This window comes from Melanotaenia boesemani, chromosome 11 (genome assembly GCF_017639745.1).
Source record: "Melanotaenia boesemani isolate fMelBoe1 chromosome 11, fMelBoe1.pri, whole genome shotgun sequence".
In the NCBI taxonomy this organism is placed as follows: Eukaryota; Metazoa; Chordata; class Actinopteri; order Atheriniformes; family Melanotaeniidae; genus Melanotaenia; species Melanotaenia boesemani.
This window is the reverse complement of record NC_055692.1, coordinates 34290418-34315985: the sequence shown is the minus strand read 5'-3', so window position 1 is coordinate 34315985 and position 25568 is coordinate 34290418. Positions and strand designations below refer to the sequence as shown.

At 44.7% G+C, this 25568-nt stretch overlaps 1 protein-coding gene across 1 annotated transcript; it reads left to right on the top strand.

The window, feature by feature from the left end:
• The first annotated feature begins 580 nt into the window (after positions 1–580).
• npdc1b (neural proliferation, differentiation and control, 1b) lies at positions 581–24003 on the top strand. The gene is made up of 9 exons (XM_041998822.1): positions 581–903; positions 10478–10639; positions 14825–14908; positions 14993–15157; positions 15766–15832; positions 16555–16636; positions 17331–17410; positions 17550–17649; positions 21703–24003. Exons 1-9 carry the CDS (start codon positions 834–836, stop codon positions 21769–21771), a joined length of 879 nt encoding a protein of 292 aa, XP_041854756.1. The 5' UTR covers positions 581–833; the 3' UTR covers positions 21772–24003.
• Positions 24004–25568: the final 1565 nt, after the last annotated feature.

The following is a 25568-nucleotide window of genomic DNA, read 5'->3' as shown; positions in this document are numbered from 1 at the left end:
GGATAGATTGACGGTCGCCTGGGCCACAGGAAATTTTCTTAGGCTGCCCCTTCAACCAGTATTCATCGCCCTGTTATCACAATATTATATAGGATACTTTTAAGAATATGTTATTTTATAAAGGTTTCTTTGCATTAAATTCCTCAAATGCAACTTAGATGTTGTCTTGTAGCTTTTTCTACTAGCTCTACTTCATTGTTTACTATTTTCCTTTAAACAGAAAACATTGAACGTTGAACATCGTTGTTAAACTAGTTGCTGAAGCATAATGACCCTTTACGATTACATTTCGATTACATACAGTTTAGTTTATAGAAGCAAAAATGGGAAACTTTGTCGTCCTTCGAAAATAATGGACTAACTTAAAAATTTGTAGAAAACGTGGAAAAATACTTGGTCATTATTTTCAGATAGTACTGAAAACATATAAACACTTCTTGGTGCCACCAGCTTTTGCTTGACAGCCTGTTGGCATGTCGACAATCCTCTCGGCTCCTTGCTGGTCCTCCTCTCTCCTCCTCCCCTCACCTTCAGTCAGCGTGAGGACGCGCAGCGTCCTGACGTCACAGTCTTACGTGGCTCCCCCAGCTCAGCTGCAGCGGAGGATGAGTCTAGATTAGCCTCCTCCCCCATCGGGCTGCGCATCTCCGTGGTCGGTCAGCTGAGCTCCGATTCCCGCTGCTGCCTCTTCATCGGCTCTGTTTTCTTCCTGTTTGCTGGTGTGTTTGTAACGTCTCTCCTCCCTGAGCACCAGGGGATGGGGGGATGATCAGGACCGACTCCCCTCCACCGCCGCTTCTTCCTCTACCTCCGCCGCCGGAGCTCAGTCAACGATGTGGGCTCCGCTGCTCGGCCAGGCTGCGCTGTTTGCGGCCCTGCTGGCGCTCAGCTCCTGCCTGACAGGTAAGCTGCAGTCTGTTATCGCCCTGTACTGGTGCCCAGGCCGGTATACTGATACCCAGATAAGCGGTTGTCGCCTGGCGCCGCCCCCTGGGGCCTCCCGCTGGGGCCCGATGCTCTGAGCCAGCTGGAGGCTCCTCCAGTGTTTTTATCCTCAGCTAATTCCTGAAGATGTTTCTCACTGTAATATTTACCTCCTGAGTTTATTCAGTAAATGGTAATGGTTTGTCATCAGACTGATTAGACCTGTGAATGAAGAAGGAACTTTTCTGTTTTAGATCATTGAAGTAATAAATCACTATTATTTATAGTCACTGACAGAATTATTGATGTATTTTTGAACAAAGACTGAAAAGCTGCAGATTTCCTGTGGATAACCTGGTGCTGGGTGAAGGAAAGCAGGAGTTGCATGGCAACTAATCCTCCCTGACTCTACTGATATTCCACTAATAGAATTAAATGAAAAGCCCAAAAGACGAGATTAAGCAGCAGATAAAGTCCTTAAAGTTTTAATAATCATAAACTTAATTTAAGTCATTTATCAACTTAATAATAAAATAATCTGAGTCTCTGATTGTTAGATGGAAAGCTGTAAACATGTGAAGGGGAGGACAGGAAATTATAGTCTGCTGTGTACCTGCAGGTCGTCATAGGAACATTTAGTTTTATAATAAAGAGTAACAACAGGAAGTGAGTGAATTGCCACGGTGACGGTTTCACTCGCTGACGTGAATGCTGGCATCTGGCAGGTTGAGCAGAAATCCTATTAGCAGGGAAACAGACGTGTTTTTTGGAGTGTGGACCTGCTGCTAGATGCCGTGGCCTCAGTTATCTGTGGCGAGGAAGAATTCCCTCCATCTGGCTGCTGTCAGGAACACATTCCTGTTGTCAGCCACCCCCACCCCCCATCACTGACGTGGGTCACTGTCCAGCATCACATTACACACACTTAGAGCCACATGAGGACATTTTCTGTGAGGACATCCTCAGTTTATAAGATGCTTGAACCTGTCCTGTTGTCAGTGGTGGATGTTCTGATGCAGGCACACATGGGGTCACAATGAGCTGCAGGACTCTGTGTTCATAGTGTTCTTGGACCTCCTTGTATAATCTTTACTCAGTGCTGGTTTAACCTCTGCAGGGATGTCCGCCATCTCCTGGGTCCATATGAAAGATCTGTGCTTTAAACTTTGAGGTTTTCATTCGGTTTTACAGTTTTGACACATCAGAGAGAATTATTGTCCACTGCAGAGCAATTTGTCTTTCCTTCTGGATGAATAAAGTTAATCTCATTGAAGATCAGGTGTGGACTTGTGATGTGGCTCCAGTACCTGATGGAAGGTTTTCAGTTAGACAGAACCAAGCTGGATTATGAACCAAACAGAGCAGGATTACATACGGTCCGTCCTGAATGAGATACACTTACTTACTAAAGTTGGCCTAGGGGTTGGTAAAAAGACGGATCGATCAGGATATTGATAATATTGATACCAACATTGGTATCTGTATCAGTCGATTCTACAGTGATAACATCGATTTGAAACTGTCAGAATCTTCATAAATAAAGTGCTTTTGGGTGGATTTGGGTCACCGCTGTGACAAGGCACCTACATGGGCAAAATCAGCGTCTCTCGCAGAGATAAGACCAAATCCAGATGTTTATGGAATGAGTAATAACTTTGTTGTTCATGTGTTAATGTGTAATAAAAAAATGAAAGCTTTTATTCTTCAGATCAATCTCTCAGCAATAACGCATCAACTTGACAGCTCTATTAAATAGTATCAGTATCGCCGATACTAGCCCTTTGTGTACTTGGTATCCCATCTGTATCAAATCTTGCAGTATTACCTACCGTGTTAGTAAAGTAGTCCTACGAATGAGTAAATTAATGTCTGACAAGGAACTGTGCTACACTAGGAGGTGAAAGTGAACCTGAGCTAAATTAATTGATCAATTATTTATGTTATTAGATTAAAAAACACACAATTCCATAATTTACCAGGTCTTAATTTGCTTCATGTTGATTTTACCAACAACTGACCGGACTGCGGTCAGTCAGCCGCCATGTTTGTTTGGTTAAATAAACTCAACCTGGAAAGGCAATCACATGGACATATTTATGTCAAGTCTTATTTTATTTAATTGTTTATCAGAATGGAAGAATGTATATTAACGAGCCTACAATATTGTCATAAATATACTTGATTTACCAGGTTGTTAATTTCCATCTGTAGTCTCATGAAGGAAACATATAACATCAGAAGAGAGCAGTTAAAACACTGCCACAGAAAGAAAGAAAGAAAGAAAGAAAGAAAGACAGACAGAAAGAAAGAAAGAAAGAAAGAAAATGTCTACAATTTTCTAAATCTCTGCTCTGCAACTACAGCCTGTACATTACGAAGAGGTGGAGTCATGCTTGAGATAACGAGGGATGAACTGAAGTGCTGCAGGCCGCTGACATTATGTGGGAAACCCTGAATATATCTGAAGTGCTGGTGGTTGACCAGGGAGGTTTAAAAGTTGAAATCAAATGCTGCTTCATATCAATCAATCAACAGATTGTCATTTTGGTTTTATTTCCACTGTGGCAGCAAAACTGGAGCCTTCAGAAACCCCTGCTGATTTAACGGGAAGAGCCAAGACCAAGACACAGTCCAGTTTAATTGTAATCCAACTCAATCAAATTGATTCAGCATGAATCTAGTTTATAATGTTTCTATATAAACCCATTCACAAAATAATTATCTAGCTAAGGAAAGCAACGGATTGGATCAAATCTCTTTGATTCAGTCATCCACCCTGAGCGCCACAAGGAGATGGTGGAGAGGAAAACCTCCATCAGATCCAGGAAGGAAAACCTCAATCTGGACCAGGAAGGATGGAAACCCTCCATTAGGACCTGAACGAGAAAGGACAGCCATTTACCTGGTAGGGGTTTAAGTTGCCACCACTGATGCTGATTCGATAAGCATCTGGACACACTGCCAGTGACACGATACATTAATGATACAGTGAAGCCTCTTCCCAATACAGTGTGATATGATTTACCCCTGTTCACAATGCGATTTATTAATTATTTACAGATTTGATTTTATACAATGCCATTCGATTCCATTCATGATGTGATTCAAAACTATTTAACACAATACAAAGAATTCACAAGCCAACATCTTGTTTCTCTGTAAGGGATGTATTTCATACTTGATTGTTTTCTATAAAGCAAACCAAAAAATCCAACTTAAAAAAAAGCAATATATGGACACTTTGGTACTAACATTCTACACTGACATCAAAACCACTTGTAGCTCAGTGTTCCAATAAACAGCAACTGTTATCACAGATAGAAATTGAAAGGATACGACATGCCAATGCTACGTCAAGGGGGAGCCAGGATGTTGAGTCAAAAGGGGGAGTTAACATCAACCCCCCCCCCCCCATTGTTGGGTACCAAGCCCAAGGATGAGCAAGTAATTGACCTAAGGGATAAGATCATGGCTAAGATGAGAGCCTGTTAACCCCGACACTGAATAGCAAGAATGGTACCACCAGAAAGTCTTCTAATTGATGTGAATGCAGCACTAAGAACAATCCCTACTAAAACTATAACCAATGATTTGATATACAGCACAGCAACAGTGATGCTGGAGATGCTTGACTAACAATATGAAGGGCAAGAAGGAGGCAAAATGGAGGAGGTTGGAAGCCAAAATCAAGGCAACTCAGAGAGAACTTTGTCAACTGTCAGAACTCCAGAAGGGTACAACCACAGAAGGGGTGCAGCCAGGTGTCCATACCTGAGGCTCTAGAAACTGCCAAGCTGTCAGGAACGAGGCCTGGAAGGTTGAGGTAAGGACCCAAATGCAGGCAGAGGAGGTGGGAGGAGGCAGGCCGGTACAGGAACAAGGTTTTAATAAAACAAATTAATAAAATAAATAAATAAACAAACAAACTAGACTACAAGGATGACAGAAGGCATCAAGAATTAAACGTGGCATGAATATAGCAATACATGAAGTGGACTGGCCTGGAAAAACTGAAACCAAGGGGTATAAATACAACGAGGAACTAATAGGAAACAGGTAAACAGGAAGATAATCTGCTAATTAAACCAGGTGAACTAACATAAGCAAAGACTCCGAGCTTTGGCTGAAAGACTGAGGAGGTCCACAAGAGAAACAGAGGCCAGGAAAATAAACTGGCTGTTCTCCACTAACCCAGCTAAAGTGTACTCCCAGTGGCAGGGTAATACTACACACACTAACCCACCAAAGCTGGAGACTGGAATACTGGAAAAACATATGGGAGAAGGAGGCATCACATAACAGTGAAGCACAGTGGAAAAGACCTAAGAGTGGGCCACAGCACCCTCCCTGAACAAAGTCCAGCAACCATCATGGTAGGGCTGCTTGATTATGAGAAAAATGTGTGACAGTGTGACATTTGAAGCTGTGGTAATACAGACGAGTTTCTTTCCACCAGGTCCACGTAGCTATTGTTTGTCTCAGACCAGCAGCTCTGTTCTGCTCTGCTCTGGAAAAAGTGAGTCTGGAGACAATTTGTTTTCACGTTGAAATCCGCATCATATACGGCTCCATGGTGCGGCTTGATCCGTAGCGGTGGCAAAACATTGGACTGTAGCCATGTCCTTCACAACACCCTCACCACCATCATCATCCAGGGCAGGAGAGACACTCCACTAACATGAAGACGAGATGGCAGTGATGTCGTTTGTCCAAAGTGGTGATGAGTACCTTAAATCCCGAGTTGTTCACTGTGTTAACTAAAAAAAATATTCTGTTTGTTTATAACGTTTGTCTCTCTGTGTCTCTGGGAGCTGGTGGATTATTTAGTCGTGATTCACAAAAATTTAACATTTTTCTGTTTTCTTGTGTCGTGTTGCAAGCCCCTGTGTGCACGTCTACGTGAACAAGCGCAACATTTCACATGCACGAATGTCACCTGTCGCTTGGCTGGAGGAGGGCAGCGATTTTCACCTCATCGCATAAGTTCCATAGAAAATGATGGAGAAGGAGCGACGTTGCCTCCGTGTGTCCAGCCCTTAACTGGCGAGGTGTTTGTAACTGGCACTGAATAAAACTAAAGCAGTTGGGGCTGTGGGAGGAGTCTGCAGCAGTGGGAGGAGTCTGCAGCAGTGGGAGGAGTCTGCAGCAGAGCGCTGCAATGCCAGTGGCTTTCAATTTGAAACTGAAAACAGCACAAGAGGAAACTGTGAAGGACAAAAATAATAAGATCATTTCATTTTTATGATCGTTGAAAACCCAGATCGTAATTGTGATTAAAATTCAATTAATCGCCTAGCCCCACATCACTGTACTAGACATCCAACAAAGACTCTCAGGAATGAAGAACTGGACAGCACCTGGCCCAGACATGATCCACACCTACTGGTTAAAGATGCTAACTTCACTCTATGAGCTCCTAGCGGCACAAATGAAACAACTGCTGAAGGATAGGACCCACACTGAACGGCTGACCAAGGGACATCAGTCCTGATACTGAAATATCCCCAGAAAAAACCTGACCTGGCTGATAACCTGTCTCTCCCCAACATGGAAGTTCTTGTCAGGCATCATAGAAGCTAAGATAAGTGGGCACTTGGATCAATACATGACAGAGATACAAAAAGGAATTGGTAGAAGTACCAGCTGCTGGGTGATAGAACTGTCACCTGAGACTGCATAAACAGACAAGGCAAACCGGTGCACTGCCTGGATTGATTATCAGAAAGCCTATGACTCAATGCCACATACATGGATCCTGGAATGCCTGAAGCTGTACAAGATCAACAACACTGTAATAGCCTTCAGTACAAACTCAATGAGGTAGTGACAGACCACCCTTGAGGCCAACTTCGAGCTAACTGCACAAGTCTCCATCAAATGTGGTATATACCGAGGAGATGCTCTGTCCCTGCTGCTGTTCTGCAAAGGCCTGAGCCTTCTTAGCCAGTTAAGAAACAAGACAGGCTATGGCTGCCGACTCAGGAATGGATCCACCATCAGTCACCTCCTCTGCATGGATGACATCAAGTTATACGCTAAGAGTGAGACATTGACTCACTGATCCACACCACCAGGATCTACAGCAGAGACATCAGAACTGAGACTGGAGAAATGTGGCCGAATGGTAACAAAGAGAGGGAAGGTGGTCCATACAGAGGGCAGAATAGCTGATGCTGAGGAGAGCTACAAATACCCGGCATATCACAAGCAAATGGCAACCATGAAGAAGCCACAAGAAAAGCTGCCACAGCCATATTTCTGCAACAAGTAAGTCCTGAGATGTCATCTCAATGGCAAGAACAAGATCCAGGCAATTAACAGCTCTTCCCTGCCAGTAATCAGATACCCTGCTGGCATAATAAGCTGACCAAAGGAGGAAGTTCAGACCACAGACGTTAAAAACAGAAGCTGTTCACAGTGCATGGAGGGTTCCACCCAAAAGCCAGTGTCCAGAGACTATACACCAAGAGCAAAGGAGGAGGGCGAGGACTAATGAGCATCAGGGCCACTATCCAAGATGAATCATCCAAACTCCATGAATACATCAGGAAGATGGCCCCAAGGGATGAAGCACTGAGTGAATGTCTCAGGCAATGGAACCTGGAGCAGAATGAAAAGGAGGAGGGAGGACAAACCCCTGCACAGGATGTACCACCGACAGATAGCGAAGTGGCAGATATGAACAAGTCCTACCAATAGCTAGAGAGGGGCTGGACTGAAGGACAGCACAGATGTGTGTATATATGTGTATATATATATATATATATACACATATATACATAGAAATGAAACTAGACCAGCACGAAATTGCAGAGGCTTTATTTACTTCGTCAAGCAAACAGTGGAAGGATCTTACTGAGTCCGTCACTAATTCTAATTGTTTGGTAAAAGAACTCAATATCATCTGTGATGCTGTTAACAAAATATTTTTGAAAATTTATTATAATTAAAATATTGTGATTTCTTTTGGCTGTATTGTCCACACCTAATCTAGATATTTACTATAAGATTTCTGCAACTGTTGAAGCTTTTCGGGAGCTTTTATGAACAGATCATTTTTCCTTTTTTACTTAAAGTCAGGACAACAGGTTGCTAGGAAACTGTGACATGATGAGAACGCACATATGATGCCGATAAAATGTTATTAGAGCTCAGAGTTGTTCTCTGTATCGAAATACAGCTGATTATCCATCTCTTAGCCTTTTCTCAAACAGCCTTGATAAAGCTGGTCTGCTGTATTTGAATGTATTGAAATCATTTGGTTCAGAGAGTGATATAAAGTTGACTTTCTTTTCTTTTCCTGCTTCCAGCTGAAAACACCTTCCAGCTATTTACCGATTATATGAGAGGAAGAAAAACATTCCAAAACCAAATGACAAGGTCAAATACGACGTTTGTCTCCAGGTTTACTCCTCTTTTGTCTGTTTTTTCTCAGAGTGGTGGTAGTAGAAGAGGTCTCTGTGCTTTCATTGGACTGAGATTGTTTGGATATTGTTCTGAATCTAATAGAAATTCAAGGCTTCATCTCAACCACAGTACCTCTGGTGTCCCTCTCTGTCTCAGAGAAACTGTTCTCTTCATGACCAGCTGTAAAGTTTTGCATAGATTAGCCAGTCATGTTGAAGCCCAGGTATGAGGCCACATTGTGTCCGATAGCTGCGCAGCTTCAGTTGTGTTCAAAATAAAACAGACATCATGGTTTCATGTTGAACAGCCACATCTCTGCATGACAAATCATAAATGAGCTTCTTCTTCCAGTCCTCTGCCTCTCTCTTAGACAAACCTCCTTCATCACCCCTGTATTCCTGCAGTGACTCACCCCCTCCAATGATGTCACTCCCCCTCTGTTGCCATGGCAGCTGTCATGGCAACCAGTGTCAAGGCTCCCGCAGAGACGGGAGATTATTATAAAAAGGAGGGTTAATACTGAAGGCTAGGTCAGCCTCATTGAGCTTGGTTCAACCTGGTTTGGTCTGGTTCTGTTTTTTTTTTCAGCCCGGTTCAGCTTGTTCAGCCTGGTCTGGTTCAGCCTTGTCTGGTTTGGCCTGGTTCAGGGTGATTTAGCCTGGTCTGATTTGGTCTGGTTAAGCCTGGTCTGGTTTGGCCTGGTTCAGCCTGGTCTGGTTTGGCCTTGTTCAGCCTGGGTCAGGCTCACATGTCTTTAAACAGAGGACAATCTGTTCTTATGGTTTTAGGTGATGAACCCCGTTTTCTGTTTCTATCTTGCTGGAGGAGAAGGATGAATTCAGATTAGATTTGAACTGAAAACTAGAGAAAACAAACTAGATTCATTTTGTTTACACTCGCAAGAACATGGTGGATGTGTTACTGCGGCATTACTGGAAGTAAATAATTCTGTTTCCATCTTTTTGCTCTGCAACACATCTTCAGTTTGAGAAAATAATGACGTCTTTAAAATCTAAAATAAATCTTTGGCTGCTCCTGATTGGATATTACTGTAAATGGTTAATTGACTGTACTTAAATAGCACCTTTCTAGTCACAAGTTGACTTCTCAAAGCACTTTTACACTACATGTCACATTCACACACTCATACAACACTTATATTGTTATATAGAAAGTGCTTTCTACACACACATTAATGCCCCGACAGGCACATCAGGAGGCAACGTGGGGTTTAGTGTCTTGTCCAAGGACACTTAGGCATGGAGTCAGGGGAAGCAGGAAATTGATCCACGACTTTCCAGTTGGACTGTCAGTTTAAGCTATCTGATTGTGGGGAAATGTGACAGAAAGTGGCCTCATCATAATATCCAGGTCTAAATGGAGGTCTCCTAGCAACATACTGTAGTACTGATAGTGATCTTTTTATGTTGCAAATGTGACAAATAATGGTGTTATCTTGGATCACTCATTGCTGATTTACCAGTCTTTGAATGTTTTGTTTTGTTAAAGAAAAGGTTATAACCACTGAGTAGATTCCTGCTCTTAAAGTAAGTCCAGATACCTAAATATCTTCAGTGTGTCCACTCACGAACCAGCATGGTGACAAGCAGGGGGCGTGTGCACAGCCCTCTGCAGACACCAGTATATATGCAAATACAAAACTAACATGAGTACAACAAGTAGGTTTTCATGTCCAGGTGGACCTCTGGGGTGTCTGAACTCTGGGTCTGAACAGCAATATTTAAAAAAGTTAGAAAGTTAAAATTAGCAAAGCCAAATTTTCTCATAGTTTACAGGAGTCTTCTGGTTTGGTTGCTTATTTCAGTCCAGGTTGGACTCATTGACTGTGACTCTGTTTTGTGATAGCACATAGATAACGTTTTAATCCACCACTCATTAGTGATTATTTTAATCCCACTGAGAGAAATAGCTTTAAAAACAGGTTTTAATGCCCCACCCAGAGGAAGAGGTGGAGAACTTTTCCTGGAATTGCAAACTTATATAATTTGGGTTGATGTGTTAATGCTGCTAAATGAAAGTGTGTAGGATACAGTGACAGAAACTGAACTGAAACTGACCTCTGAGCTACCGTAGTGATGGTAGGATGGACCTCAGCTCTCAGGTCTTGATCTGCTCTCCTCTGCAGGATCTCATCTCTGCCCTCGCAGTCTGGACTGCGCGCGAGCAGGACGACACTTCTGCCGGCCGGGAAGTTCCCACTGTGGTCCCTGTCTGAGCCCACTGGTGGAAAACTCCCATGGACACTGTGTCCTCAAGAAGAGACGTTCTCATCCTCAGTCCAGTAAAGGTAGGAGTCCATTCTCACGGTGGTCCTCATGCTCATCCCTATTATGATCCCCATGGTTTGTTTCTACCAAACACATGTAGCAACAACGCTATAAAAACACCAAGAGTTGTACTTCCAGGAGCAGAAACAAGGCAGGATTTTTCATGAAGGGTCTTAATCCAACTGCTTCCACCATCCACACACCAGGAACTTTTAGACTTCCAAGATTTTCCAAGTTTCCATCTGCATGGCCGTGTAGAAGCTGGTCTGAAGCAGCAGATGGTTCCAGATATCAGGAACAGAAATCTGTCCTGGATAACGTAGAAGGATCTGTGACATTACATAGATCTGCTTTTTAAAGAATCTAGAGCTGAACTCACATCTAAACTGTGGAAACATTCAGATGACGTCTCACATCTTCCTGAACATCAGCGCTGACTCTGCCTTGGTTGACCAACACTTTCTTTTTTTTTTTTTTAACCTGTCCTGTCCAGCATCATAGCAAGAAAAATGATAATCTGGTTGCTGTATCGTGCTGAACAAATTTGCTCTGCCAAGGGGAGGCCTATGGGTATAAGGCTCCTCTTGATAATCTGATCCATTTATTTATTTATTTGTTTTGATCATGGAATCTATGTAATCTTGCTGGACCTGACCGGAGGGGACAGAAAAAGAAGGAAGACAGCAAAAAGATGTAAAAGGGAAAGAAGAAAGGAGACAAAAACATCAGAAAGAAGGAAACAACCCTTCAATCCACACCATCACCAGACAACAAACTGATACACTTGTGAACACACCAGAAAATTTCCTACAACTTTTACAAAAAACAAAAAAAAAAAAAGAAAAACAGAGCTGCTAGTCATTAAGAGTTTTTAAATAATAACCAAATCAAAAAGACATATCATGAAAGTAGCATAGCAGCGACCAAATACTAACTCACAGGAAAAATAAAAAGAATTATCTCTTAGTATATAAACCCACTGGACAACTCAGTGACTGTGTCAGCATGCAAAGGATGAGGAATAAGGAGTGATCAGTGATGAAGAGTGGTGAGTGAGCAAATGCGACCACGCTTCTGTGTGGGAGGTCAGAGGCAGACCAGGGGCACCAACCCAAGCTACCCCACCACGAAGACGACTCCAGCCCCACCCGAAGGGTGGCAGAGGAGAGCCCCAGCAAGAGCCCCCCCACGGGTCCTGGGGCACAGGTCCCAGTGGGCCAAAATTTGGGCGGCCGCCGGCCCCAGGGCAGCCCAAGTGAAGGGCCCAGGGCCCCAGAGGCGGGCGCCCCAACCCCCCAAAGGCAGAGGGCCCGCACCATGCCTAGGAGAACTAGCCCCCCCCCCCCCAAACAACCACCCTGTGTAGGCCAGCACACACCCCAATGTTCCAGCTGTACACCCCGGGAACCATGGCGCCATCAACCCCCTCCCCCCACCCTCCACCTACTCCAATCTGCACCCAATATAACCCCACACTCACACTCTCCCCTGTGTCTTACCCACAAGCACTCACTATCACACAGTCACATCACACATAACCCACCCACCATGCCCCGTGGGGGACACCCCAGAAGACAGTGAGCCCCAAGCAATAGCACAGCATTCCCCCCCAGGACCCACACCTGACCACAGAGCCAGCAGCCCACTAGCGCAGTCACCCCGGGTCCCAGCCATTACCCTCTCCCTCCCCACTCCTGACTGTTTATGTAGTGGGTGTTGTTTGCAATTAAAATTGAGGGGCAGTGACTGCAATGTGCCAGGAGCCAGGCCACCTAAGTGGCCCCGCCCGACATGCACCGCATGACACGCCCCCCAGGTGTTGTTTGTGTGTTGTGTTGCTTGTGTTTTGGTGTCTAAGTGCAATTAAAACTGAGAGGCGAGTCGCCACAGGGGGCATCCGAGGAGACCACTGAATGGCCCCCTACGCTCCACCCCGCGTGACATGCATGCCTTCCAAATCCCTACGTGTGTGTGTGTGTGTGTGTGTGTGTGTGAGACAGCGAGAGTGGGAAATAAGAGGGGTCTGAGGATGTCAGAGGGAAGCAAACTCCCCTCTGGATGTTGAGACTCTAGTGGCATTGGGCACCTCGCTCCCCGGGACGTCTCCCAGGGCAAGACAGGCCAGGAGAGGCTGCCCCCCACGACTGGGCCATACAGGGACCGCAGCCAATGAGCCGCCACCAACCACAGAAGGTACCCACCCCCCACATGCCTAACAGGGAATGATTGGATGGAGAGGAGGACAGCGGCAGAGCCCAGACCCACGGCACACCATCCCCAGGCCCGCCCAGCCCCCTCCCCCCCATAAGTGCACACACAGAAATATATGCACACACCTATATCCTTGCACACTCCCGCTCATCCTAACACACACACACCTCCTCACCCCCACCCACACAGTATAAACACTCACACAGCATACAACCCTCCCAATATAACTCCCCAGCCCCCCCTCCCTCCTGCCATGCCCTGTGGGAGACATCCCCAGCGGACCAGAGAACAGCGAGCCCCAGATCCGGCCCCCACTGCCATCCCCAGCCACCCCCCATCACCTCCCACCCAGATGCGGCTGGCCGGGCATCCCCCAAGATCAGCAGCCCCCCATCAGCGCAGCCGCCCCGGTTTCCGGCCCCCAGGGCAACCACCTCCCCCTGCCCGCCCCCGGCGGCGCCCCGGGGAAGAGGGGAGTGAGGTGTTCCCATTGTCCTCCTCTTCCTCCCCGCTCATGACTGTTTGTGGTGAGTGTGTTTTTTGCAAGTAAAACTGGGGGGCAGTGACCATATTGTGCTGAGAGCAAGGTCGTGTTAGTAGTCCCGCCCTCCATGCACCATATGACACGCCCCCCAGAAGTTGTTTGTGTCTTGTGTTGGTGTTTTGATGTCTAAGTGCTTTGGGTATCATCCCAGGTACAGTAAAGCGCTATATAAATACGGACCATTTACCATTTACCATTAAAACTGAGAGGCGAGCTGCCACAGGGTGCAGCTAAGGAAGCCACATGGGTGCCCCCCCCGGCTACACCCCGCATGACGTGCACGCCTCCCAAATCCCTATGTGTGTGTGTATGTGTGTGTGTCTATGTGTGTATGTAAGAGAGATAGAGAGAGCGGGGAAGAAGAGGGGTCCGGGGATGTAAGTCCAAAGGGAAGAGAACCGCCCTCCGGATGGTGAGATGCTAGCAGCACAAGGCACCCCCGTTCCCCAGGAGGCCCCCCAGGGCAAGACAGGCCTGAGGTAGCCACCCCTCACGACCAGGCCATGCAGCGACTGCAGCCAACGAGCTGCCACCGACCTCAGAAGACACCCACCCACCAGACACCCAGGGGGGAAGGAGAGGAGCGGAAGAAGAATAGCGGAAGAGCCCAGATCCACGGCGCACCACCCCCAGGTCCCCCCCCCCACAGGGTCATGTCATCCCTCCCCACCCCACCTACTCACCTATGATCTTGCACACTCCCACTTATCCTAGCACATGCATACGCACACACACAAACATACCCCCACACCAACACAAACATCAATCAAAGCATAGACACACACAACATGCAAACATCCCCGAATCCCACTCAGCCCCCTTTCAAACCCCTACACCTCTCCTGCCCCCGGGCCATACACCCTGGGTCCCAGGGCAGCAACCAGAAACCAGGACATGCACCAACCCACACCATGGCAGCACATCCGGGCAGGCCCGGACCCCCGGCACATACAGACCCCACCACCTCGGAGGGAGGGGGGACCACCCCCAGGCACCAGAGCCCAGAACCCCTGCCCAGCCCGCCCAGGAATAGTCCAGCTGTTTGGCCCAGGACCGATGCCCACCGACCCAGGCACCACCAGTGGCCTCACACCCCGCCACAAGGCGACCCCAACCGCTGGCCCCCACAGCCCCCGACAGGGCCGGACCCAGAGCCACCCACCACCAACACTTTCTTGACAGGAAGTTGTGAACCCATAGAGGTCATGTGACTGAGTACCAACAGTAGGGTGGTGTGGTAAGTTATGATCTTACACCAAATGCTGAAGGACTAGCAGAACAATTTAGTTTTTCTCACCAATATGAAAAATAATTTCATGAATGAACCTTCCTCCTAGTGCTCTGCACTTGTTCATCTGTCTGGTGTGATGCTGCTAATGAGGTGTGTACAAAGAGTCCTTGAAGGAAAGTTTTTAGTTACAGGAATGATTCTGGTTGTGTTTTATTCCAGGTAAGGGGGCTAGTTACCCTGAGCTAGATGAGGAGATCGATTTCCTGTCCGCCATCATCAGCAAACAGAGAACCGGGGTATCAGGTATGAACAGGCCACCATGTGACCCACGTTGTCTGGAATGTCTCTGCTGACATAATACCTCCAAACTACTCCTCTTCATTCTAGCTCCACCCTCTCAGGATGTCATATCCAAGCAGCTTGAACCCAGCCCTGAATCTTTGACAGAGCACCCAGCCAGTACAGCTCCCCCAACCGCCAGTAACCACACCACTGCTCTGCTCAGAGATCCCATTATCCTCCCCTACCCCTCTAACGACCACGTGTTCATCAGTAAGTATGCCATCATCCACGACCTCAGACTGTTAATCAGAATAACATTAGTTACCATGGAAACACCAGAGTCCACACCAAGCGGGACATGGTGGGAACAGGGTGTCAGTATGAGGCTGATGAAGATCTATGTGACACAGTCCAGAAAAAGGATGCAGGAGGAATCAGGTTGATGTTCTTGTGGCAGGATTCTGGGAAGCACATTTCTAAAGTCAGAAATGTTCAGAATAAAGACGTCATTTATTGATAATTAGACAAAAACTGTCACAGACAGAAATGAATCTTATGAACATCTCTCTAAGGACTTTAAATGTGGAACATCTAGGTCAGATTAGTTAAATGATGGTCTTTGTGATCTGTGGATGCTGAAATCTCGGGACTGACCTGGAATTTACTTTGGGGAGGTTCACATAGAGCTTTTCTGTTGCTGTTGGTTTGTTCTGCTATACTCAATGTTGCTTTCAGTCTGATCGGTCCCAGCCTGATGAACTGGGATATCAGACGCAGTTTTCAGCCAGAGATGATGATGTTGTCATCTTACAAATGCAGACCTACACAGCGTTTACTCCTCCTCATCGTCCTCATGGTCTGTTTCTATATCTTCTCAGTCATGAGCAGTGTCTTCATCATGGTGGGTTCGCTGGTGTTGATGGTAGCAGGAGCCTGCTGGATCAGGTAAGATATTTCCTCCCTCTCCACACTCTATTTCTCTTCATTTTACAACCTGCAGTATTTTTATGTTGAACAATGACTGGATGATTGGACCACTGTCAGTTAGAGCCACATCGGTTTTTCTGTCTAATCTTACGGGCATTTCCTTGTGATCTGTAAAATTTTAGAAAAATATTGGGGCCTGAGGAAACATCTCCAAAACAGGAAAGATGAGACAATATGTATTTAGAACAAGGTTTCCTTTAACCACAGGATCCTCCACACCTGGTTTAAATCAGATGAATCCAACAGCTTGTCACATTCGGAACAATGACCCATTAATCTGATTCAGGTGCAGGAAAGATTTTAAAGCAGCAGGACCGTGGCCCTCAGAGACCAGAGTTTGAGATCCCTGCTATGGATATTATACTGTTTTATGAATAGTTGGACAGATTACATCAAATCAGAACTTTAGCCTGGGAGGAAAACCTTCATCAGGGCCAGAGCTAGGAAGGAAAACTGAGATATTCTAATGACCTAAATAATGATTTTTAGTTTTAAAACCTGTGTTGTTGAGTTTTCTGCAGGTTTTATCATTTTCTCCTTGTATTCCTTGTCTGCTATCTAAACATTAATAATCTGCTTTGGATTTCCTTCTTCTCATCGTCATGTTCATTTTAACCTTCTTATTTCTGTCAGATGTAAAAATGCTTTCTGCTTTCCTCTCTTTTTATTTTTTGTCTCAGACTGCAGAAAGGTGTCCATCTAACTCAGAAGGTGGACTACCCTGCATACGGACTGATGAGAGCCCAAAACCTCTGCAGTCCTGTAAGTGACTTTTATCAGACGAATGGCCAGTTTGTGCAAGTCTGCTCAGGGATAACATGTCACATAATATCTTTTGACAGCATTTACATGTGCACAGCTCCCAGTTGATTAGAGTTTTCATATCCTGTTGATGTTGTAGCGTTTCAGGCCTTCCACTATCCATGTGTGGGTCTCAGTGGTAATAGTATGTAATGCTGCTCAACAGACAGCTGCTGTGGCTTCTTCAGGAGCTATTTTATTCCTCAACCTTGGAAATACATCACAGATTTTTCTTGTACATGATCTTCCATCTCAAGCCAGCTGTTAGCTATCAGGGCTCAGTAACATCCTCAGATAATGATGCATCCTTCTTGCCACATCACTGCTGAACCTCATTGATCTCTAGTTGAAACAATCAGTGCTCTTAACAAACACCCACTAATCTCCAAATACAGCTTAAAATCCGGTTCAGTGGGTAGACACACAAACAACCAGCCACTTGGGAGGTTGATGAATTATTGATGCTTCTTTAAAATGAACGAGAAGAGTTGTCTTCTGTTAGGGAGAACCGAATCTTCAGCCTCTGCAGTTCAGGAGGCGGGTCTTTAGTTTGATGGAGACACATTAGAGAAAGGATCATATCATGATCATATCATGATGTCTTGAAATCTCTGATTCTGCTCACGTACCCCCTCCCTTTCTTCATGTGTTCCAGCCTGGGGACAGGAAGCTGGCCCACAGTGCCCAGATGTACCACTACCAGCACCAGAAGCAGCAGATGCTCTCCCTGGAGAAGTGAGTCACATCCTGGGTCAGATGCTTGTCCTGGTCTGTCTGTCTTGTTTCCTCGTCTCTTATGGCTTCTTGCTCCCCGCCTCATTCAATCTGTGTTATACTTGCTGATGGATGAATGACTCTGTCGGTGTGTTTGCAGACGCAGGGATGAGCCAAAAGTTCCAGACTCAGGAGCATCAACAGATGAGGAGAACGAGGATGGAGACTTCACCGTTTATGAGTGTCCTGGACTTGCTCCGGTGAGTAAACACAGGAGTATTATCAGATTATTCATGGAAAGTAAACAATGCCACAATGCTGCTGAACCAGAGGAATGACTGGAACCACACATCACTTGATATGCATGAAAACAAAGATTTTCATGATGTAGTGGCATTTGGCAGCTTCACACCTCCAATGGTCATGGAGAATGCAAACACCTCTCTGGTTGGTCTAGCTAGAGTTTGGTTTGTTCCTTTTGGGCTACTGTAGATTTTTTTACAGAAATGCAATTATTTAAATTGTTTTACTTGATTTTACTCAACAGCTTATAATAAGTTCCCAGAGGGTTGGGACTCTGTGTAAAATGAAATGAAACCAGAATACAATGATTTTATAAATCTCATCAACCCATATTTTATCCCCAGTAGAACATAAACAACATAACAGATGTTGAAACTGAGACATTTTACCATTTCATGTAAAATATTAGCTCATTTTGAGTCTGATGGCAGCGACACATCCAGGTTCAGCATGGTGTAGCATCCCCTCTTCTTCTAAGATGTCTGTAAACATCTGGGACGTGAGGAGACCAGTTGCTGGAGTTTTACGTGAGGAATGTTGTCCCATTCTGGTAAGATGCAGGATTTTAGCTTCTTAATAGTCCTGGACCTTTGTTGCTGGATTTTTGCTTTCCTGATGCCCCAAATGTTTTCTACTGGAACTTGTCAAGATGGCGGCGTGCATGGACGCAGCAGCCCCTCCTGAAGACAGCAAGAATGAAAGTTTTGAGCGTTTTGCTGTTCCCAGATGTTCATTTCGCAAAACTTACAGCCAAGAAACTTTGCTGAATATCAGGGCAATGAAGTCTGCGTTGGCAGCTGCCCAAGAGAGGAGGACGTGCAGGTGGTGCGACCGCAACTGAAGGAGGGGGAAGAGAGGCGGGATCCATGCTAGGCTTAAGGCCAACCCCCTAGACCAACAGTACCGTCGCGCCTACTGTCCTCCCTTTGACAACAAGCTAGATGAGCTACCTGTGATGAGAGAAACCCACAGAGAGTGGAAAGGCCGCTGTGCACTCGCTTTCATAGAAACATGGCTACACAACCACATCCCAGACATACAGCTGGAGGGAATGACATTTTTCCAGGCGGACAGAGAGGCGGCTAGCTACGGTCAGAGCCAAGGCGAGGGCCTGTGCATTTATATCAACGAAGCCTCCAAACACTGCTCTCAGTTGGCAGAGTTACTTATTGTGAAATGTTAGCCATTTTACCTGCAATCACTCCTAAAGGCCTTTAGGACAGGACACAGGACTGCTCTCCCTCAGCCAGGTCTGTGCTCTCAAAAAGGGGCCAAGGCAGCAAAACACCCCCACACAGTGAAAATCCAGGGACACCTCTGTGGCACAGGAAACACCAGACGGATGTGGCAGGAAGTCCAAGCGCTAACGGACTACAAGATTAAGCAGGGGGTTGATGATGCAACACTTCTCTTCCGGACAGGCTCAACAACTTCTTTGCAAGGTTTGATGCAACAAACCTGTTAGGAAAAAACCTCAATGAAAGACAGACTCTCAGATCGGGGAGAAGAAACAGCTATTTACTGCAATCGCAGGAGTTCACACAAAGTTTGGTAACTCAGATTGACAGACAGACTGGGTTGTAGCTCAGGTCACATGGTTTATATAGCCCAACCCCCCTGGGAACAGTTTCTCTCTTCCTCTGGTGCTGGACCCCTGGAATGAGGTTCACATTGACTGGCCACAGAAGAAGGCAATAGTCCTTAGATGTATTTTACAACTGTATTCACTCCCAGGGCACTAAAGATAGCAGTGTTCTGTGAAAACAGTTATGATCACAATCATTCTTCACTAGCTGTGTCTCTCACAGATCTATCACAATATCATCAATAATTACTCTACAAGATTTTTCCATCAGAACCTGACAATCAGAAAGATGGCTGGTCCTTCTCCTCCATCTGTCAGGCCAACTTAAGAGGCCCCTTACTAGGGTCAACCAACGCAAGCAGCACATCTGCACTACATCCCAGGTTGTGTTCTCAGGGACTGTGCTGGAGAGCTAGCAGATGTACTGACTGACATTTTCAACATCTGTCAGTCAGGCCAGGGACCCCAGATCCTTCAAAACATCCACCATTGTTCCAGTGAAAAAGCAGTCAGTTAAAGCCTGTCTGAATGACTATGCCCTGTCACTCTGACACCAATTGTGATGAAGTGTTTTGAACGGCTTGTCAACACACACATCCAAGCCAGCCTCCCTGCATCGCTGGACCCCCTTCAATTTGCTAACCGTCCCAACCGCGCCACAGAAGATGCAATGTCCACCACACTGCACTCAGTCATCACCCACCTGGACAGTAAAGGCACCTACACTTGAATCTTGTATATTAGTTTCAGCTCCACGTTTAACACCAATGTCCCACAGAAACTAAAGGAGAAACTCCTACTACTTGGCCTAGACACCACCACATGTCTCTGGGTCCTGGACTTTCTGACCAAGAGACCCCGGTCAGTCCAGGTCAGAAAGAACATTTCCAACTTCATCACACTGAGCACTGGATCTCCTCAAGGCTGTGTGCTCAGTCCACTGTTGTTTACACTGCTAACACACAATTGCGCAGCCACACATGAGGGGATCCAGATTATCAAGTCCGCCAGTGACACCACAGTGGTGGGACTCATCCATGGAAACTATGACTCAATGTACAGGGACGGAGTTGAACATGTACAGGGCTGGTGCAGAGAGAACAACCTGCTACTCAATTTGGACAAAACAAAGGAGATCGACTTCTGGAGGTCACAACCTGAGCACACTCCCCTCAGCATCAGCTGCTGCACAGTGGAGAGAGTGGATAACATTAAATTCCTTTGACTGCAAATCTTGCAGGACCTGAACTGGAATAAGAACACCTCTGCAATAGTCAAACGATCCCAGCAGAGACTGTACTTCCTGAGGATCCTGAAACAAGCCACACAGATTTCACAGACTGTGGAGGCAACAGACCAGAGCAGCAAAAATGTTGCTTCAGGAGCAAAAAGACCAGGCAGAAAGACGAGGAAAATATCTGGTTTTATAGCAGAATGCAATGCATTTAGTTCACCTAGCTGTGCAGCCGCCCCATAAACGCAAACAGACCAGTTTTAATTCAGACACTTTCTTATCTACCTGCTGAGTAATAAAATACATGAGAGCCCAAACATGGTTAACAATAAAACAAAGTATTTTTCATTTTATTATTGGTTACAATGATGTCATGAGTTACCGATTTTGAGTGACCTGACTAGGTGAAACCTGCTGTGTAAGTAACCAGCTTGATGAAAACAAGCCCAAAACAAGCGACTTGGCTATATACAAAAAGTAGATATATGTAAAGGGAAAAAAATTCTTGAACTTTTAGGCTTTGATTAAAATATTCACGGTTTAAAAGTAAAATACATGACTCATCTCAAAAAGACCAAACAAAAACTGTTTTTAAAGAAACTAATGAGCCTCATGGATATATTTTATTTATATATATATATATATATATATATATATATATATATATATATATGTTGCTTAAAAGACAGTTACACTTGCTCATTTGTAGACTTTTCTAACACACACACACATTTCACATCAGAGCCACACTGGGTAGACAACATACGAGCCTCTAGCAAATAATAATCTAATAAAATCTTTGAGTCAGTAAAGTAATAAGTTATTATGCTACTGACTGGTTAATTGGACTAGCATGAAACATTCTTTAAAATGTTATAACTGCAGCTGATAGTGTAAATATAAATAAATACTTTTTACCAGTTTTTGTGCTGTTTGCCTTTAGGTATGATTATATTATTGGCAAGTTATTACATTATTGGTTGCTAAAGAGCTCCTTTTAGCAGGAATAAAAACTTGAGTAAGGTGAGTTGTTTCTGGAAGTCAGTACTGGGTTCATCAATCTTCAAAGATCTTCCACATCCTTAAATATTATCGTAATAATAAAGATTATGATACAGAATAACTGTATGTTGTTTTCAAAAAGACACCATGTCCTCCTGTCTAATAAATGTGTACTGTGTTGATTTTCAGACTGGGGAGATGGAGGTGAAGAACCCGCTGTTTGATGACTCTGCCCTCTACCTACAGAGATTCCACTAGTAAACCTAGACATTCACATGGTTCACACTCTGAATGCTGTGTGTGTTTCCACATCAGTTTACAGACACACACTCTACACACACATGGCTGTTCTCACTTCTTTGAGAGCAGCATTAAGAGGAGGAGGAAGAGGAGGAACGAGGCTTGCAGCAGGACTGAATCTGGGATGAGTGTCTCTCGTTCTGCAGCCACATTCTCTTCGGTTTTATTTTCCATCAGGACAGAGACGTAGAGCAGATCCAAAGCAGAGACCAAACGTGTCTGCTGTCCACTAAACATTGGTTTTATCCCAGTATTATTTTAGAACAAACGTTTTAATATTTCCTGAGCATGCCTCCATGCAGCACCTGATCTGCACCTGTACGTTCTGTAGCCTTTTAGTTCCCAGTGTTGTTCCTCTATGCATGAACTGAAGATGAGTGGATATGCATTCAAGGTAAAATATGATTTCAAGTCATCTGAAGCATGTTAACCCATCTTTGGTAAGTGAGACTAAAGGCTTGTTTCCATGGTTCTGCAGCAGATGTAGATCTTTCCTCGTTTTGTCCAAGCACTCAGCTGTGTTTCCTCATCTCCTACTGTGTCTTCAAGGTTCCTACCCAAGTGGAAAGAGCTGCATCAGACATGTGCTCCCCTCTAAGTCCAAACTTCTTTTCTTCAGATCTTATAACAGAATTGTAGTTTTGTAGGGAAAAGCAGAAAAAAACCAAAAGTTTTCATGTAACAGTTTTTTTTTCTGAGACTTCCCTGACAACATGTGAAGATCAGGAAGCTCAGTGGAGAAAAGAAAGTTTGGATCAGCAGAGACTTTACATCCAAAGTACTGTAAATACTGATCCAGAAATATCTTCACTACTACAGAAAAACCTTGATTATGGAATCTGACTCTTATAAAGTGAAACACGTGAAAGAGATCATAAAAAGATCTGGCCTACCTCTAGATCTTCAATTCACTGATTAAATAAACTCATCATCATCAGCTGCACCAGACCAGAAGTTTCTGTTAAGATGACGTCTAAGGATTTCCTCAGTTTAGATGTAAGTTCAGCTCTAGATACCTTAAGCTTTGAATCAGAGAAATCCCCATCAGTTCGGTTCCTGATATCTGGAACTATCTGGGTCTTCAGACCAGCTTCTACACGGCCAAGCAGATGGAAACATGGAAGTCTAGAACTTCCTGGTGTGTGGATGGTGAAATCAGTTGGATTAAAACCCTTCTTGAAAATTCCTGCATTGTTTCTGCTGGAAGTACGACTCTTGGTATTTTTGACTCGGCTCCTTCTGGTCCCAACCAAAGGTTCACAAGACACTTTTCTCTATGTCTTTTCATTAATCCTTGGATGGATCTCCCTTTTTATGACTTCAGGAGGAACCTTGAAGAAGCCCCTATCAGTTTCAGGATCTCATCCATTAGAAAAACCAGAACCAGTACAAACATCACCACACTCTGGTTTACAACCAGCTGGCTGACCACCACTTCCTGGCTGACCACCACTTCCTGGTATGGATAATTAATAAGGTGGATATGACATCACATGAACACAATCAGTCCAGTCTGTGGGTGATGCAATCTGGTTTCAGTAATCTGTTACTTCAGTGAATTTAACTAAATGTAGCTGTAAGTTATGGAAGACTTGGGAATGGAATGGAATGGGTTTTCTCTGCTTTTCCTGTCCTGAAGCAGTCATCCTCCCCAGAATGATATGTAGAAAACTAGACGTGCACAGCTGCTCTCCTCTGTATTATATCATACTCAGATACATAATTCATATCATGTAATACAAATGCAGGATGATCATTTGTCTCCATACTGGTAAACGTGCAGGTAATTGGCCCGACTGCATGGCCAGACTACCGGGCCAGACTGGAGATTCAGTGAATGTCTACAGCACCTACTGGGACTGTTAACAATATGAAGACTGTTTTATCTGAACTTGCTGAGCTTGTGGAACAAAATGATAGACAAAGGAAAATCAGAAAAGCTTCAGTTGTCATGTTGTTGTCCTTTTATTTGTTTGTTTTCTTTATTATTGCATTACTCTGCTTTCCTTTCATTCATGCTGCAGGCTAAACAAAGTCCCAGCTGGTTATTCTTCCTCTGATGATGATGAGTACGTAGCTTGGCTAGCGACCTTTGATACAAACTGTTTTCAGGCTATGTGTAATACGTCACCACCATGTTTAGCTTGCATGTGGATATAAAAAAGCTGGAATTAAATATTTATATGATCAGAGAAGAATGTGTTTTTTGTCTTTTTTTCTTGTAACCCCGCCCCCCTCCCCCCATTAACCCATGAAAGCATTAAATTCTACTCAGCCTGACTAGGAATAATAAATCTGTTAACAGTGTGTACTAATGGTTCTCTGGATGGTCCTTTCAGTCTCTCTCATGGTTGTGGATGTGCTCTGGTAGCTCTTCTGTTCAACATTGTTTCAGTTCACTGAGTTTTGCTCAGGTCTCCCAAAACAAGTCACAATCACCATTTCACTTATAATAAGCAGACCTGGCAACTAAAGGCTCCATAGTTGCCAGTTCTGGTCTAAAGCAGCAGTGTGTGTTGTAGGATGTGGTGGAAACTCCAGGACTTAGTACTGATGTACTCCACAAAGCCTCTTTCATTACTGATTATTACCATCTTGAGGTTAATGCGATGGGAATCTTGTTTACATGACTTCTTATAGCCCATGTAAACAAAGTCACATATAAAACAGTTTTCCAGCACTGCCTCCTTCCAGCTACACAATGTTCCCAAAATGAGGACCACCTTGTCTCAGAGTGAAGCAGAAAACTAGTCCATGTATTTGTTTATTCCAGGTTGGATAGCTGGAATTATTGTTCTTAACCAGAAATGTTCTGAAAAGTTTCCATCTGATCCAAGATGCTACAGCAGGGGTTCTGATGAGAATTATCCATAGAAATCACATTACTCCAGTTTTATCTTCTCTTCATCGGCTCCCTGTTAAATCCAGAGAAAATTCTTCTCCTCACATTTAGTGACCAAGCTTCTTTGAATCTTAAAGATCTCAGAGTTCCTGATTTTCCCAACAGAGCACTTTATTTCAGACTGCAGGGTTTACTTGTGGTTCTTAAAGTCTCTAAAAGAAGAACGGGAGGCCAAACCTTCGGTTATCAGACCCCTCTCTATGGAACCAGCTGCCAATGTGACTAATGACCTGGGGCCTCATTTAACAAACTGTGCGTAACAAAGCAAACTACAGGTGGTGTCTGCGGCACAAAAAGGAAATGCTGCACTTCTACTCAGATTTCCTGTTTCCGTTTATAAATCCCAATCAACTCTAAAGTGGGCGCACGTGAGGGAACGCCTTCCGACCCCCACACGGTAGCTATAAATAGTCAGATACATGGTGTGATACATATTCATCACATCATTTCCATGATGGCTCGGGAGGGAAAAAGAGTTCAGGGTGTGAGACAGAGATCCTGATGGACCACGTTGACAAAGATAAAAATGTTTCATTTGTGGGCATTACTGGTGTCAGAAAGTCAGAATAGTGGCAGCAGGTGGTAGATGCTGTCATCACAGAGTCAGAAGGCAACACATGCCAAAAGAGTCGGAAGAAAATGTCTAATGCTAAATGACAGTAATGATGCTGGTAATTTAGTCATTTGTTTTAAATTATAAAATAAATATGTACAGATACATCTGAAATTGTCAGCTGTTTATTTACTGTTAAATAATATTTCTTTCTAGTTGCTGGCGTTCCCACTGGGTGGGCGGTGCTCCTGCTGGGTGGGCGGTGTTACAGCTGGGTGGGCGGTGCTCCAGCTGGGTGGG

Bases quoted from the DNA above. Each gene is read 5' to 3' on its own strand.
- npdc1b (XM_041998822.1), top strand. From the start codon at position 834: ATGTGGGCTCCGCTGCTCGGCCAGGCTGCGCTGTTTGCGGCCCTGCTG. The intron at 15,833-16,554 runs GTAAGATATTTC...TTTTTGTCTCAG, and splicing joins GCAGGAGCCTGCTGGATCAG to ACTGCAGAAAGGTGTCCATC. The intron at 17,411-17,549 runs GTGAGTCACATC...GTGTGTTTGCAG, and splicing joins CAGATGCTCTCCCTGGAGAA to ACGCAGGGATGAGCCAAAAG.